At 48.5% G+C, this 14,672-nt stretch overlaps 1 protein-coding gene across 1 annotated transcript; it reads left to right on the plus strand.

Annotated features, from left to right (window-relative positions):
- Positions 1–9,148: 9,148 nt before the first annotated feature.
- On the plus strand, positions 9,149–13,205 carry Cd7 (CD7 molecule). The gene is made up of 5 exons (XM_034506876.2): positions 9,149–10,350; positions 10,428–10,782; positions 11,802–12,116; positions 12,338–12,474; positions 12,817–13,205. Exons 2-5 carry the CDS (start codon positions 10,710–10,712, stop codon positions 12,922–12,924), a joined length of 633 nt encoding a protein of 210 aa, XP_034362767.1. The 5' UTR covers positions 9,149–10,350; positions 10,428–10,709; the 3' UTR covers positions 12,925–13,205.
- The last annotated feature ends 1,467 nt before the right edge of the window (positions 13,206–14,672 follow it).

Genomic DNA, 14,672 nt, shown 5'->3' on the forward strand with positions numbered 1-14,672 from the left:
TAAGACCTAGGAGAGGCATTGCATTGCCAGCCTTGGCGCCTTGGAGCCTGCTACCTGAGCTAAGAAGAATGGACTGCCTGCTGAGCTAGCCTTGACACCTTCCAGACTGCTATCTCCTTGCCCAGCCCCTGGGCTGAACCGAGAAGAGAATCTGGGGGTGGGGCTTTCCCTTTATATGTGAAAGCCAATTATTAAATTTCAAGCCTTGAGCAGAGAACTTTGTCTTGGCTTCATCTCTTCTCGCCCTCCGTCCCCTTTCATTCCCAGCCCCCCTTTCAGGTGAACCCACTTGACTTGTGGCCGTAGGCGGCTACACCCACACAATCAGAAACAGACATGCAATGGACACACTCATACATTCAAAACAGACAAAACTTTCCTCACCTCTTCCAGTGTTGTAATTTCAAGGGGAAAGGGGAACCTTGGTAGCCACTGCTGCTGAACTCAATGCCCAGAGGGCTATAGTGCCTGCCTGCATCTTAGGGTCACCACAGTAAGTGGCTCCACAGTTGTGCACAGACTTGCCATATCCCATGTACCCAAAGCTCCACAGTTTCAGGAGTGACCTCTGGAGAAACATATCAGTCTTTCCAGTCACCCCAACAGGTACATCCACAAGACAAGACGCCAAGTCAAAACAACAACAGAAAACACAAAACAAAGACATTTAACTATCAGAGTCCTCTGCTTCAAAAGTCCACCAGTTTGACCAAGAGAGATTCTCTTTGCACAACCCCTGGTCTTTCTGATGTCCCCATAGGCTTCTTCAAACTCTAGGTTTGTCTCCCAGTGTCTTGAGGCATCCTGGTTTTGTTGTGCAGTCTAGGTGTTGGAATCCTGCTGACAACACCGTGTGCTAGACCTCTCCAGTATGCTCAGGCATAGTGGCTCCCTGGTGTCACTAGAGTATGCGCCCTTCCCAGCCTTGAGCAATCTGAACAGACCTTGCTTGCCACACAGGACCTTAACACCTAGGTAAATCCAGCTGCTTTGTTCACACTTACAACTTCCTACAGGACTTTAACACCTAGGTGAGGTCAGCTGCTTTGTTCACACTTGCAACTTCCTGCAAGAACTTAGAAGAAGAGACTGCTTGCTGAGCCTGCTTTGCAACTGAAACAAACAACGGTTCAAGTGGACTTTTCCTATATATACAAGTACTGGATATTAAACTTTGAGCCTTGATCAGACAACTTTGTCTTGGCTCCATGTTTTTCTCACCCTTCCGTCTCTTTTTCATTTCCAGCCTCCTTTCAGGTGGACCCAGTTTGCCCGTGGCTGCTGGCAGCTACAAGAGTGCTCTAAGGTAAGGTCAGAAAACAAAACTGGTGACCCTGGCAGAACGCCCAATAAACCAGAATTAATCAGGGACGGTTCTTTTTGCCCCTAACGGGGTGCATAGAATTCATCAGGTCTTCTCTATTCCCAGATAGGGGTACCCCATAACCAGAATCCAGAAGACAGGCAGGAAAATCTCAAGAAACTAGCTAAAGCTAAGGCTTCTATGACTTAGCAAAAGGAGGCCTCCATTTTTTAAAAGCCTGCTGTCTCCTTTTTCAAGTATGGCTGTTCACTGCAGGGAGTCCCTGGAGCCAAAGTGAAGAGCCTAGCTCCAGACTTTGGGGTGGAATGGTTTTTTCTTATCTCCCTGGGGCCTCCAAATGTTAATTTTGAGATTGGCAAGAGAAAAACCAGTTCTACCATTTTGAGCCAAATTTGAAGCAAGCTTTAAGTACTGACCAGAAAAATAGACTCTGGTCAGGTTCCCCCAGGGTTTTCAGTGAGTGGCTATGAGATACATGTTGTAGGGACTTCTTCAGGATGAAACAATATGGCCACCATATTTCCTATATGGTTTTGTTATTTTCTAAGAACTACAACTCCCAGCATTCCAAGAAGTTACCTGGTCCTTAGGTATGGCTCTTACATAACAAGAGCTCTAAACCACCAAGCTATTATTTTATTTTATTTATTATTTTATACAAAATCAAACTAGGTAGCCCTGGCTAGCCTTGAGTTCACTGAATAGAACAGGCTACCTTCAGACTCGCAGACGTCCACCTGCCTCAGAATCCCAAGTGCTGATATTAAAAGTGTGTGTTACCATGCCTGGTTAAAGATGATATTTTTAATTATGTGTTTATGTGTGTTTGTGGGTTTGTGCATGCAAATGCAGTACCTGAAGAACCCAGAAGCGGGTGTCTGATTCCCCTGGAGCTAGAATTGCAAGCACTTGTGATCCATGATGTGGGAATTAAACTCTGAAAAAGCAGAAAAGCACTCTTAACTTGCTGAACTGTCTCTCTAGTCTCTCACTATCTTCTTAAGTAGTAATTTTCGTAAGCACCAAGGTTAGATGTCAAGGGTTAAGGGTCATTGGGAGTCAGCTCTAATTGTTCACATAAGGCATCACAAGTTTCTCAGGAAACACCAAGCAGCCATTGTCTGAGTAAGCAGAAAGTTAGAGTGAGCTTTTGCTTTTATTTTTGACCTCTTGGTTTCTACACTCGCGCGAGCGCGCGTGTGCACACACACACACACACACACACACACACACACACTTCAGATTCTATACCCTCAGGTCAAATCAGTGACAGAGATGAGGCTCTCTTATTCTGGACAGCTATGGAGTGGGGAGAGGCTTTGGAATACTCTGTTTGGTTTTGCTTATCTGAGATCGGGTTATAGAACCATAAAGCATAAAAGTTTGAGCTGAATTTTGAAGAGAAAAGGACTAGTTATCCAAAGAGGTTGAGGCTGGACAGCGATTCTGCATGATATCCCTGAGACAGTACTAGCTGGACCTTTAAGGTCTGTAATCTACAAGATGGCAATCGTACAGGAGGGTTAAGTATCCAAAAACCCAAAAGGAGAATTTTGCAGGTGATCGGACCATGGAGAATTAATAACCAGAAAAGCCAGAGCCAAGGCCTTTCCAGGGCACCATCTCTCAAAACTGCTCTCTTCTAAGTCAGGTGTCTGTTCTTTTATTCTTCTAGCTGCAGCTGGAATTGTCCCTGATGAATTAGCAAGACTCAGCTTTCCTCTCCTTGCGCCTGGCAAGAACCAGACATGGCAGTTTGGGGTCCACCTGGTCCTGAAGGTCCCAGGAGCTGTGCAGTATAGCTAATTCCATAGCCAAATTCACTGACAAGTTATGATAAACACGAGAAGCCAATCTAATTACACATTCCTGGGACCCATTCCTGCAGTAATTCTGAGCCACCCAAGAAGGATGTGCTGGCTGGTTTTATGTCAGTTTGATACCAATGAGTCATTTTAGAAAAAGAGGCCTTATTTGAGAAAATGACTCCAGAAGACTGGCCTGTGGAAAAGCCTCTGGCACATTTTCCTTATTGATAAGTGATGTCTGAGAACCCGATTCCCTGAGGGTGCTGCCACCTCTCGGCTAGTGGTCCTGGGCTGAAAAAAAAAAAAGCAAACAGGTGCTGAGAACCAAAACCAAGTTCTCTGCAAGAGCAGGAAACGCTATTACCACCCAGCCGTCTCTCCAGCCCAGGGCTAGTAATTTTATCAAGAGTAAAAGCTGTGGCATGAAAGAAATACCCAGAAATTAAGGCCACTTCAAGGAGAGGTTAAATTGGAGAGGTTTGGCATTGTGGTACTGAGACTGTTTAATTTTTTTTTCCAGTATAGGTTAAACTGTTGTGCCCAGATCTCAAAAACCCCAAAGAGACCATCAGGAACCATAACTCTGATGTAAACACACGAGAGACTTTATTTAAGCTCAAGACTGGGACACAAGCCTTTCTAATGTAACAGAATAGGAGAGCCCCGAGGTCTAGGGGAAGGGAGTCTATCGTGGCTTTATATGAGAGGGTAAAGGAACGCTGGCCTTTAAGCTCATTGGTTTACAGCACCTGGTTAAACCATAAAAAGAGGGCATACATCAGAAAGAAGCACCTTGACCTGGGAAAGACTTACACTTTCTTAGCCCACTCTGTTCTTATCAGCCTGCTGCAGCTGCTGTATCAATTTTGTAACTGCCAGGGACATTTCGTGATTTTTCTCAGGCCTCAAGGGTGGGGGCCATGTCTCTCTAAGGGCAAGTTAACTTAGAAAGCAGTCTTGAAAACAAAATGGAGTTTATTCTGCTATCTCAGTCCCTTCAGGACATGACCTAAGGAGAAGGTGTTACTGTAGATATGAGAGATATCTGGAAGGGCAAGAGGGGAGATGTCTGGGGGGGGGGTGAGGGGAGGAAAAGGAGAGAGGAGAGAGAGGGCAAACAGACAAAGATGTCTGGGAGTGGAGCTAAAATAAGACCAAGAGGCCTAGAAAGCGTGTAGTCAAAACGACTGGATTTTATTGAAAAAGAGAAGCTTGCGGAAGGGAAGCTCAAGGGCTGGAGAGGGTTAGGGTGGGAGTGGGGGGCGTGGTGAGAAGTGCTGAGGAGCCAGGAGTAACAGGTACTTTCTGAGAGCCGGGACAGCTTCCCCTTTGGTTTGTTAATAGGCAACTCAGTTAGCCATTTTGTCCCGGGTTTCTTTTGAGACGTCACCTTAGTTACTTTTATAATGCTGTGACAAGATACCATAACCAAGGAAACATAAAAGAAGGAGTTTAATTCGGCTTCTGGTTTCAGAGAGTTAGAGACCCTCTGGCATAGTAAAGGCAGAGGTGGCTGGGGCAGCAGATGAGACCTCCTGTCTTACAAGGGTGAAGCAAATAGCACACTGTGAATGGCTGCACTCTTGAAATCTCCACGCCGGCCTCTACTGACACTTCCCCGTCTCGGCCACACCTTCTAATATTTCCCAGTCTATCAATTAAGTATTCAAGTATTCAAATTTGAGCAAGGTCAAATCAATGACAGACATGAGACTCTTCTTCTGAACCAGCTGCAGAGCGTGGGAGCCCATTCTCATTCAAACCAACACAATTGGACTCACTGTTATTCGTTAAACAGAGTGGGAACTTGAAGGGCCTTTTGAGAGCCGATACAATCTTGCCAAGTTGACCAGCCAGGACAAGTTGTGTGCTGGCAAGCTAGAGTCTGATGGACTTATATGAGATTTTCATTAAGAGGGAATCTCAACTGAAAACACTGCCTCTAGCCGATTGGTCTGCAAGTCTTTGAGGGGGCGTGTTCTTGATTAATGGTTGATGTGAGAGGGCCTGTCCTGTCCGTCCCATAGTTAGTTACCTGGAAACAGCCAGGTGTGGCGACTCACTATAAAAGGGGCTGCTGCCCCCCTTCTCTTGTTCTCTTACACTCTTCCCCCCTCTGCCCCCTCTTCTCATTCCCTGCCCTCTCTTTCTCCACGTGCTCATGACTGCCCCTCCTCTCTCTCTCCCTCTCTCTCTCTCTCTCTCTCTGCCTTTCTCTGTCTCTACTCCCTCAACTCCCCTCCCCATGCCCTAAATAAACTAAGGAGGAAGGGATGCCCCAGCATGAGCCCACAGAGGCACCCCCCTTCTCCCACACCATACCGTGCCTCTACCAAACATATCCCTGACCATATAAAACACAACACATCCCGCTGTGGGTTGTGTGAAAAGCAAGCTGAGTGAGCTAAGGAGCAGGTCAGAAAGCAGCATTCCTCTGTGGGCTTGGCTTCAGTTCCTGTCTTGATTTTCTGCCTTGGCTTCCTTCAGTGATGGGCTGTGATCAGGAGCTGCAAGCCAAATAAACTCTTTCCTCCCGGGGTTGCTTTTGGTCATACTCTTTATAACAATAGAAAGCAGACCAGGGCAGTTAAGGACTAGCTTGAGTGTTGAATTTTTGTTTACTTAGAGTCTGTCAGACATGTGGAAAGCACATACCTATGAGACTTGTATGTTTATATGCTGCCTTGGAATTAGGGGTGTTTGGGAGACAGAGAGAGACAGATTCTTCTTGTCCTGTGTAATAGGATGGTGTCCCTGTACAATGGGAGTGCCCACAGGAATGGAATTTCCTCTCTGCTTGGTATCCTTAATGCAGGTGGCATCTGGATTAAAAGGCCAATATCAGACAAGACTTACAAGCAAAAAGGTGAAAAATTAAATTTGTATTTATATTTTGCTATGAAAATTTTGGAAAAACTCTAGTGAGAGAGAGGTTCCATTTGGGAGTGCACCGTTAGTCAGGTCCATATTCTGGCAAGGGAGGAAACCTCAATTGCAAAATGTTTCCATAAGATCAGGCCATATAGACAGGCCTGTAGGGCCTTTTCTTAATTAGTGATTGATGAGAATGGGCCCAGCTGCCGGGCGGTGGTGGCACACGCCTTTAATCCCAGCACTTGGGAGGCAGAGGCAGGCGGATTTCTGAGTTTGAGGCCAGCCTGGTCTACAGAGTGAGTTCCAGGACTGCCAGGGCTACACAGAGAAACCCTGTCTCGAAAAACCAGAGAGAGAGAGAGAGAGACAGAGAGACAGAGACAGAGACAGAGAGACAGAGAGAGCCAGAGAGAGAGAGAGAGCGCGAGAGAGAGAGACAGAGAGACAGAGCGAGAGAAGGGGCCCAGCCCATGGTGGGTGGAGCCATTCCTAGGCTGATAGCCCTGGGTTCTATAATAAAGCAGGCTGAGCAACCCAGTAAGCAGCACCCCTCCAAAGCGTTAGCTCCTGCCTCCAGGTTCCTGCCCTGCTTGAGTTCCAGCCCTGCCTTCCTTCAGTGATGAGCTAGGATGTAAAAGTGTAAGCTGAATTAACCCTTTCCTCCCCAACTTGCTTTCGGTTACAATGAATGTTTCATCACAGACATAGAAGTTCTAACAAGGACAGTCCCGTTTGAGTGGAGTAGCAGGTAAGCGGGCCAGCACAGTTGAGAGTAGAGGGTGGGGAACGCCAGGAAAGTCTTCTGCAGAGATTGAGTTGAATTGTGTCATTTGAGGAAACCATGGGCCTTCAGGAGAAGGTAGAGGGGTAGTGACTTAAAGGGGCTCGGAACAGAAATAACAGGATAACAAAAGTCTGGCTGGTTTAAAAACATACCAGAGGGATGGGGCAGGCAGTGGACTCCACTTGGTTTGGGCTTCCACACACCTCATTTCTAACTATGCACTGGGCATCCTGAAACCCTTGTCCTGATATATAATGCACATCTGCCCCTCTCTGAGCAGCGGATCTAGCAGCCTAGGGCTCCCGTCTGCACCAAGCTGTATTCGCACATCCACTGAGAACCACCACCAAGCTTAGGCTTCTCTACTCAGCTGTGCTACACTCACATCTAAACACAGGCCAGGAAGCCCAATCCCTCCCACTCCTCCTTCTGTGAGGGAACAGGGACAGTCAACAAACTCAGCTGTTACAATGAGGTGAACTCGTTAAGACTGTGGCAGTTTGTCTCAGGACAGTCCTGCATAGCAGTTCAACGAAGAATCCCTCACGGTGGGGAAGTTGAGGTGGGAGCAGTGGTCTCTTCATACTCGAAGGCAGGAAGCAGAAAATGATGGATCCCTGTGATCAATTTGCCTTTATCTTTTTTATTTCATTTTGTTCCAGTCCAGAATCTTCTGCTCAGGGAATGGTCCTGCCAAGAATTAAAATGGGAACTCCCATAGCAATTAACATACTCAAGATAATTCTTCATGACCAGATACCCACCTCCTAGGTCATTCTAGTTTCTTTCAAGTTGGCAGTTAGCACTCATAGTCCCAGGGAGCATCCGGTGATTCATCAAGGGAGCGTGCAGCAGCTGTATGCCACATAGAGGTGTGTGTCAGTTTCTAAAGAGAAGGTTTCTCTGTATAGCCCTAGCTGACCTGGAACTCACTCTGTAGACCAACCAGACTGACCTCAATTCAAAGATCAATCTACCTCTGTTTCCCAAGTGCTGAGATTAAAGGCTTGCACTGCTGATGCCTGGCTAGAGTCTTTTTCATAGCTTTTTTTTTTTTTTTTTTTCTGCTTCTATAACTTTGAAGAGGAGCCTCCTGAATCTTATAACTTTTTGGGCTTCCCGCTTAGCTTCCAGAGACTTATGAACCTCCCTCCCCCTTCAAGGAGGAAAAGTTTCATTTAGGTTCTGAGGAAATAGCTACACAACACTTTGGACATGTCTATGATTGAACCTGTGTGTGGCCATGCATTCACACGAACAGCAAAATTCAGAGAAAAAGGAGCCCACAGAGCAAAGCCACACATCAGAATGAAGCCACAGTAAACACGAGATAGACTCACCCAGAACTTCTGGAAAGTTAGCTGCTGCTAAAAAAAAAAAAAAATATGAAAGACCTCAGACCTCAGAAAGTACAACCCCTGAATTCATACCTCAAGGTTTTGCTTCTCACTTCACGTGACCTTCAGGGTCCACTGCCATTTATAAGTGGTGGTATACATCTTTAAATCCCAGCATTTGGAAGGCAGAGGCAGGAGATCTCTACAAGTTCAAGGAGCCTGATCTACATAGAGAGGAGTTCAATTCCAGCCAGGGTGATACAGTGAGACTGTGGAGAGAGAAACGAAGAAGGGAGGGAGGAAGGAGAGGGAGAGAGAACACACAACTGGGCATCACCCCTTCAGCTGAATCCCTCAGCTCAGAGCCTCTCCACTCCCTAATAGTCTGCAGTATCTGCAAGGGCCATGACACACCAGCTTTGCTTCAGGACCCTTTTTCTGACTCACAGTAATAAACTCTGGGGACCTAGCTGTCAGATTCCCAGGACACTTCAGTTTAGAAGTCCAAGATATGTCATCTGGTTCCCACCACATGGGGGCAGAGTTGGCCTGCCTTACAGGGAGACCTAGGAAACAAAGAGTTTCTGGAGATTGATCTCCCCAGGGAACTCTTTACAGATTCCCCACCCTCCCCCACCTCCATCTTTGCCCTCTGTTTCTCTTGGGCCATTTCTTGTCTTACTGTAAACCGAACTTGGATGATTCCACCCCCTACATATGCCATAACCCAGTCTTCAGATAAGCATCTGTGATCCTGATCTTTAAACAAGAAAAGTAAACCAATGAATACAAAGAATAAATATGATGGTTAGAAACAAACCCACTGCCGGGCGGTGGTGGCGCACGCCTTTAATCCCAGCACTTGGGAGGCAGAGGCAGGAGGATTTCTGAGTTCGAGGCCAGCCTGGTCTACAGAGTGAGTTCCAGGGAAACCCTGTCTTGAAAAACCAAAAAAAAGAAAAAAAAAAAAAAAGAAAAGAAAAGAAAAAAGAAAAAAGAAACAAACCCACAAAATACTCTCTGAGCCAGGCTAGTGACATATGCTTTTAGTTCCAGCACTTGGGAGGCAGAGGCAGGTGGCTCTCAGAGTTTGATGCTAGCCTGGTCTACACAGAGAAACCCTGTCTCACAAAACAACAACAAAACCAACTATTTAGCTGAGGCCTGAAGATGAAGCCCTGAACTAAAGACACTTGGTGAACTTGAGAGATGGCCCAGTGGTGAAGACCCTGCCCAGTGATAGTGACCTCCAGAGCTACAACCACAGGACATCTGAGGCTGTGGCTCGTCACCCAGGTGCACAGGAGTCTGTATCTCTTTAATCAAAATAAATTCCACTGGGGTTTGGATTATCACCTCCTCCTGGAGCCCTGGGTCACATTTAGGCATGGCCTGCAGGGCTGTATGTGTCTATAATCTCTGAAACTTGAGGCATGCTGCCTCAAACAGTCAAAAGTGTCCATGCATGAAGACCATATCAAGGTCAGCCCTGCGGAGGTGGCAGAGGTCCAGTCCATGTGCCCCTTGTATGGCCTCAGGAATCCTAGGAAGGAGACTACGTCAAGGTCTTTGAGTGTTATTACTTCCCTATAACTTCTGAATTTCCATGAACTTCTCCTTCAGGGGCTAGGTGACAATGTCCCTACTGACCACCTGACGCAGATCCCCCATATTTCTCTCCTATATTCTTCAGTTGCACGGGTCCATACCTGCTGTCCCTCTGTTGCACACCAGTGACCTGTCCCTCCCCAACCCTTTGTTCCTAAAATCTTCCAACTTTGACCTTCCTTTACCTGAGTCCCTCTCCCATACGCCACCCGTCCACACCATAACACTCCAAATCCACCTACATGGGGAACATCTTCCAGCCACTTAGAGTAGGGACCACACAGAGGAATTGTCTTTAGGTCCTTATGTGACAGTGTACACACACGGAAACTCACCCCTCAGTGTGACACACTGGCTCTGGTACCAGCAGTAAAACTCCATGGTTGGCAAGAGTCCTAGCTCTTCCCTGACCTGGGAGCCGGACACAAAGCCCTTAGTTTTGTCCCAGAAGGTAAGTTGCTGTTGAAAGGGCTCCTAGCTGCCCTTTGGCCTAGCAGATCTGACTCACTCCTACTCCTAGGGAAGGATCTATCACTCAGGTCTCCAAGGCAACCATAGCCGAAGCTACCAGGTCTGCTGTGTCAGGCTGGTGCTGAAACCCGAGTGAGTCAACAGGTGAGACCAAAAACCAGAGGAGACGTCAATTCCTTCCTGCCCTTCAACTCTCTAAGTCCCCCTAATTGTCCTTCCAGGTCACAGGACTAGCCCTTGGTGGACCAGCCAGCCAGGGAGGACAGTTGGGGTCAGGTGTTGGTATGATTAGAGTGGCTTCCTCCACCTGGCTTGCTGTGCTCCCTGCACACCAAGCTCCACCTTCACCTCCAGGAAGCCCTCCCTTTGAGCTTCTCCACCAATCACGTTGGGCTGCCACGCCCCCGTTTGTTTCTCTCAGGGTTTTTGGTGTGATCTTTCACAGTGCTCAGTAATGTGTTGCAGACAGCTGATTTGGCTCTGATCGGCTGGATTTGGGCATCATGACTCAGCAGGCACTGCTGGCTTTGCTACTTACACTGGCCAGAATCCTGCCTGGTCCTCTGGATGCCCAAGGTAAGCATCCTGGTGGCAGGGCTCCTGGGAAGGGTTGTCCCTAACTTGACTTCTTAATCCTGGAGAAGTCCCAGCTCAAGAGGCTTGAAAGCTTTTTTTTACAGGATTAACACTTACCCTTGGTGCTTGTGAGAACCTTGTTCTTCAGTTCCCTTTCAGAGCAACTGTCTGTGGGAAGTCTTGGTAAGGTGCAAAAGATCTACAATAAGATTATAGGAGGCTCAGGCTCCCAGGCACAATTCTTGTGCAAAACCAGCATAGTGTTCAGTCTTTGAGAAGACTTTGAGGTTTGCACTCAGTCTTGCGTACAGGAAAATGGGTGGTGTGGTTGCTAGGCAGGGCAAACGGGCTTTGAATCTGAAAGAGTGGGTATCTCATGAACAAGCCAACATGCACCCCTTACGCAGAGCCACAGGCTTTAGATGCCTAGAAATGATGACGGAGGAGGTGATGAAGTAACCAGAATTGGAAAGAGAAGGCAAAGAGGAGATAGGCCAATGGTTGTTTGGGAGTGACTCGCTTTATAGCCAGGGTGGGGAGTAGTCAAAAGGAAGAAGTCTTTATGTTGGGATGCAACAAAGTTGCAGAGAGCCCTCCCTGAGGACAGAAAGCTGCTTTCAGCACTTGAGCATAGTCTCGTGGTGTCAGCACCTAGGGCTGTTTCAACATCCCCCACAGCATCTAAAGTGCCATGTTAGCCCAGGATTGACCATAGGCCTGGCCCCAAGTCCCTAGAGCATTCCTGCAGAGAGGGATGTGATTGAGGAGGCATCTCTCAGGGATACAAAATGGAAGTGTGAAGGCTGGAGGTGTAGAGAGTGTAGCTTCTGACCGGGTCCCTGTGCACAGCAAAGTGAGAGAGCATGTGTGTGCATGTGCTGTGGGAGATGCTTGGGAGTGTGCAAGGACGTATAGGAACGTAGGATATGTGGAGTCTCTGAGATATGTGCTAACCTGTCTGAGTCGCCAGCCATGTGCTGTGTGCCAGCCCATTGCTAATAGTGGCTGGTCCTTCACAGAGGTGCATCAATCTCCCCGGGTCGTGATCGCCTCCGAGGGGGACTCCATCAACATCACCTGCTCTACAAGAGGGGACCTGGATGGTATCTTAATGAAGCGGATCTGGCCTCAGGATTACGAAGTGATTTACTTTGAAGACGGGGAGGAACCCACAGTAGATAAGACCTTCTCAGACCGAATTGATTTCTCTGGTTCCCAGAAGAACCTGACCATCACCATGCGCCTCCTCCAGCTGTCAGACACTGGAGCCTATACCTGCGAGGCTGTCAGAAAAGTCAGTGCCCGTGGCTTGTTCACTACGGTTGTGGTGAGAGGTAAGGGATGTGCCCTTCTGACTGCTGACCAGGCCGGGAGCCTGCTGCCTGCTAGGGGCTTTCTTTGTACTTGCTGAAGATGTCTGCTCAGAGCCTATTTCTTCCTGGAAATCTCCTAATGGTACCCACAGCTGGCTTGAACCCTAAGGCCTCCAGTGGGGATTCCCCTCCACACCTGCTTGTACCCTCTCCTACCAATGGCTTTTTGTTCATTTTCTCAGAAAAGCTATCCCAAGAGGCATACAGATCCCCGGAACCCCTACAGATATCAGTTTCCCTCCCAGCTGTCATTGCTGTGGGCTTCTTCCTCATCGGGCTGCTCGTTGGGGTCTTGTGCAGCATGCTTCTGAAGACACAGGTCAGTGTGAGCCTATGGCTGCTATCAACAAGCTAACCCTTCTCACAGGCTTAAGGCAGAGATGGGTCAGAATACACATAATAAGATGCTGAAGATCAGAGAGCCATGTGGGTGAGGCACCTCTCAGGGACACAGGATGGGAGAGTGAAGCCTTGAAGAAGAGTGTGGGGCTTCTGACCAGGCCCCAAGATGAGATATGTGTGTGTGTGTGTGTGTGTGTGTCTCTCTGTGTGTGTGTGTGTGTGTGTGTGTGTGTGTGTGTGTGTGTGTGTGTGTATGTGTGTACTTTGCCCAGGTCACCATGCTGGCCACTGCCTTGGTGACAACAGGCTATCTTTTCAGATCAAGAAACTGTGTGCCTCAGGGAGTAAGGACTCTCCATGCGTAGTGTATGAAGACATGTCCTACAGCGTCCGTAAGACTCCATGCGTCCCCAACCAGTACCAGTGAGCCCCTCTGCCTGCAGTCCCCTGTCCTTGTTTCAGCAGAGCTCACAGCAGTCCTGCTGACCCACTCAGCCCAACTACCCCAGCACCCTTCCTGTGGCACTCAAATGCCCCCTTGGTACTTCTGGGTGGATGGGATTCCTCCTCTGTAAGCTTCCCCACAGGGCTCTGCAAACTGTCACCAACCCTAGCCAGGTACCCCTGACGTCGGGGAAAAAGCTTGAGAGGGGAAAAAGTGGTACCTGCCCTGGAGGAGCCTGGCCAGGAAAAATTAAATAAACAAATACCTACATAAAGCACTTGCTTTTGTTGTTTTGTCTTCCTCCTCTGACCATGGCTTCTTCTAGCCAGCTCCTCCTGAAGAGGGCAGGGATTCAGATTGTCAGACCTCCAGGGTTCTGTGCCCAGTGTCTGTGAGAGCAGAGGAAGGCAATGTGGGGGTAGGGGAGCTCTCCTGCCTCAGCACTCCAGACACCCCACACAGAGCAGCTCATCTGTGCAGGGAAAGAGCCAGCGGCAACAACCTCACCCATTCTAGACGGCCATGTTCCTAAGGGCCCAAACCTACTGGGTCCCTGTCTGTGCAGGCCTCTGTGAGAACAGCATAAAGTGGTAGCTCTCCCGGACACACCCTTGTCTCAGAAGCTCCTACTGGGGACTGAAGTTACCACAGCACTAACCCAGCACCTGGAGCCAGCCCAGCTCCCAGTGTTGTGCCTCGGGTTAGGAACCTTCACTTTCCTATCTGTGGGTAGGGAAACTAAAGTATGGGGACCCAGCTGATACATGGTGAGCTGTTCTGTCCCTATCTTCTTCATTGACTTCGGGGGTAGCTGAAGTACCAGGACAAGAACAAAGTCAATACGTTTGTGCTGGCCCCGCCTCTGCTTCAGACTCTCAGCTGCCACCACCTGTCTCCTGCCGTTCTGTTCCATCCCTGTTGCCAACAGAATAAGGTGGTACAAAGGACAGGGGACCAATAGCAGCAGTGCAGTGAGGAACTTAACATATAGCCCTGCTTTGTGTACCTGGGAAACAGGGTGTCAGAGAATCCTATGGAGAGGGGCATCCTTCGACCCAGACCACAGCTCCATTCAACTCTCCAGAGAGCCTCCCATGCTGCCAGCCCATCCCCAGTTCAGCCTTCCTTACCCAGGTTGACCTCTGCCCACCACCCAAGGCCCTCACACAGACCATGTGCACCATGACACTGATGTGTGGTCACTAAGATGACCATGACAACAAAGCCCGAAACAGCCTCGTAAGTCACTGGAAATGTGACCAGCCAAGCACCCAGCCTGACATGTTGATAGGTCCCTGGGCAGGGGCCATAGGGGTCTCCTAGAACCTATAGGGTTAAAAAAAAAACCCATGGGTTTAATAAGCTCCAGCAAGCCTTGTCCTTTGTCCCCTTTCATTTGCAGGCCCAAATCCCATCTGTCTGGGCCACTCCTGGGTCTATGTGGCCTCGTAGACAGCACCACCAGCCTCTCTTAGGAAATGTGTATTTTTAAACTTTGATGATACCTCTAAGACTGAGGTCTCCCTCTAAACCTAAACTCCGGCCCTCTGTCCTCCATCCAGGCCTGATCAAGCTGGCCCAGCTTCCCGGTCTGCTCCACCCCTGATATCTAAGTAGAGCCAAGTCACTCAGCACTGTTTGGCCCTCCTGGCAGACCTTCGTGGGCAGGGCGTTGCTCAGCTGGGGGTCATCCATAAAGATTCTTCCCTCAGCATGGGCTAAGATGGTTG

The sequence above is a fragment of the Arvicanthis niloticus genome, chromosome 6 (genome assembly GCF_011762505.2).
Source record: "Arvicanthis niloticus isolate mArvNil1 chromosome 6, mArvNil1.pat.X, whole genome shotgun sequence".
In the NCBI taxonomy this organism is placed as follows: domain Eukaryota; kingdom Metazoa; phylum Chordata; class Mammalia; order Rodentia; family Muridae; genus Arvicanthis; species Arvicanthis niloticus.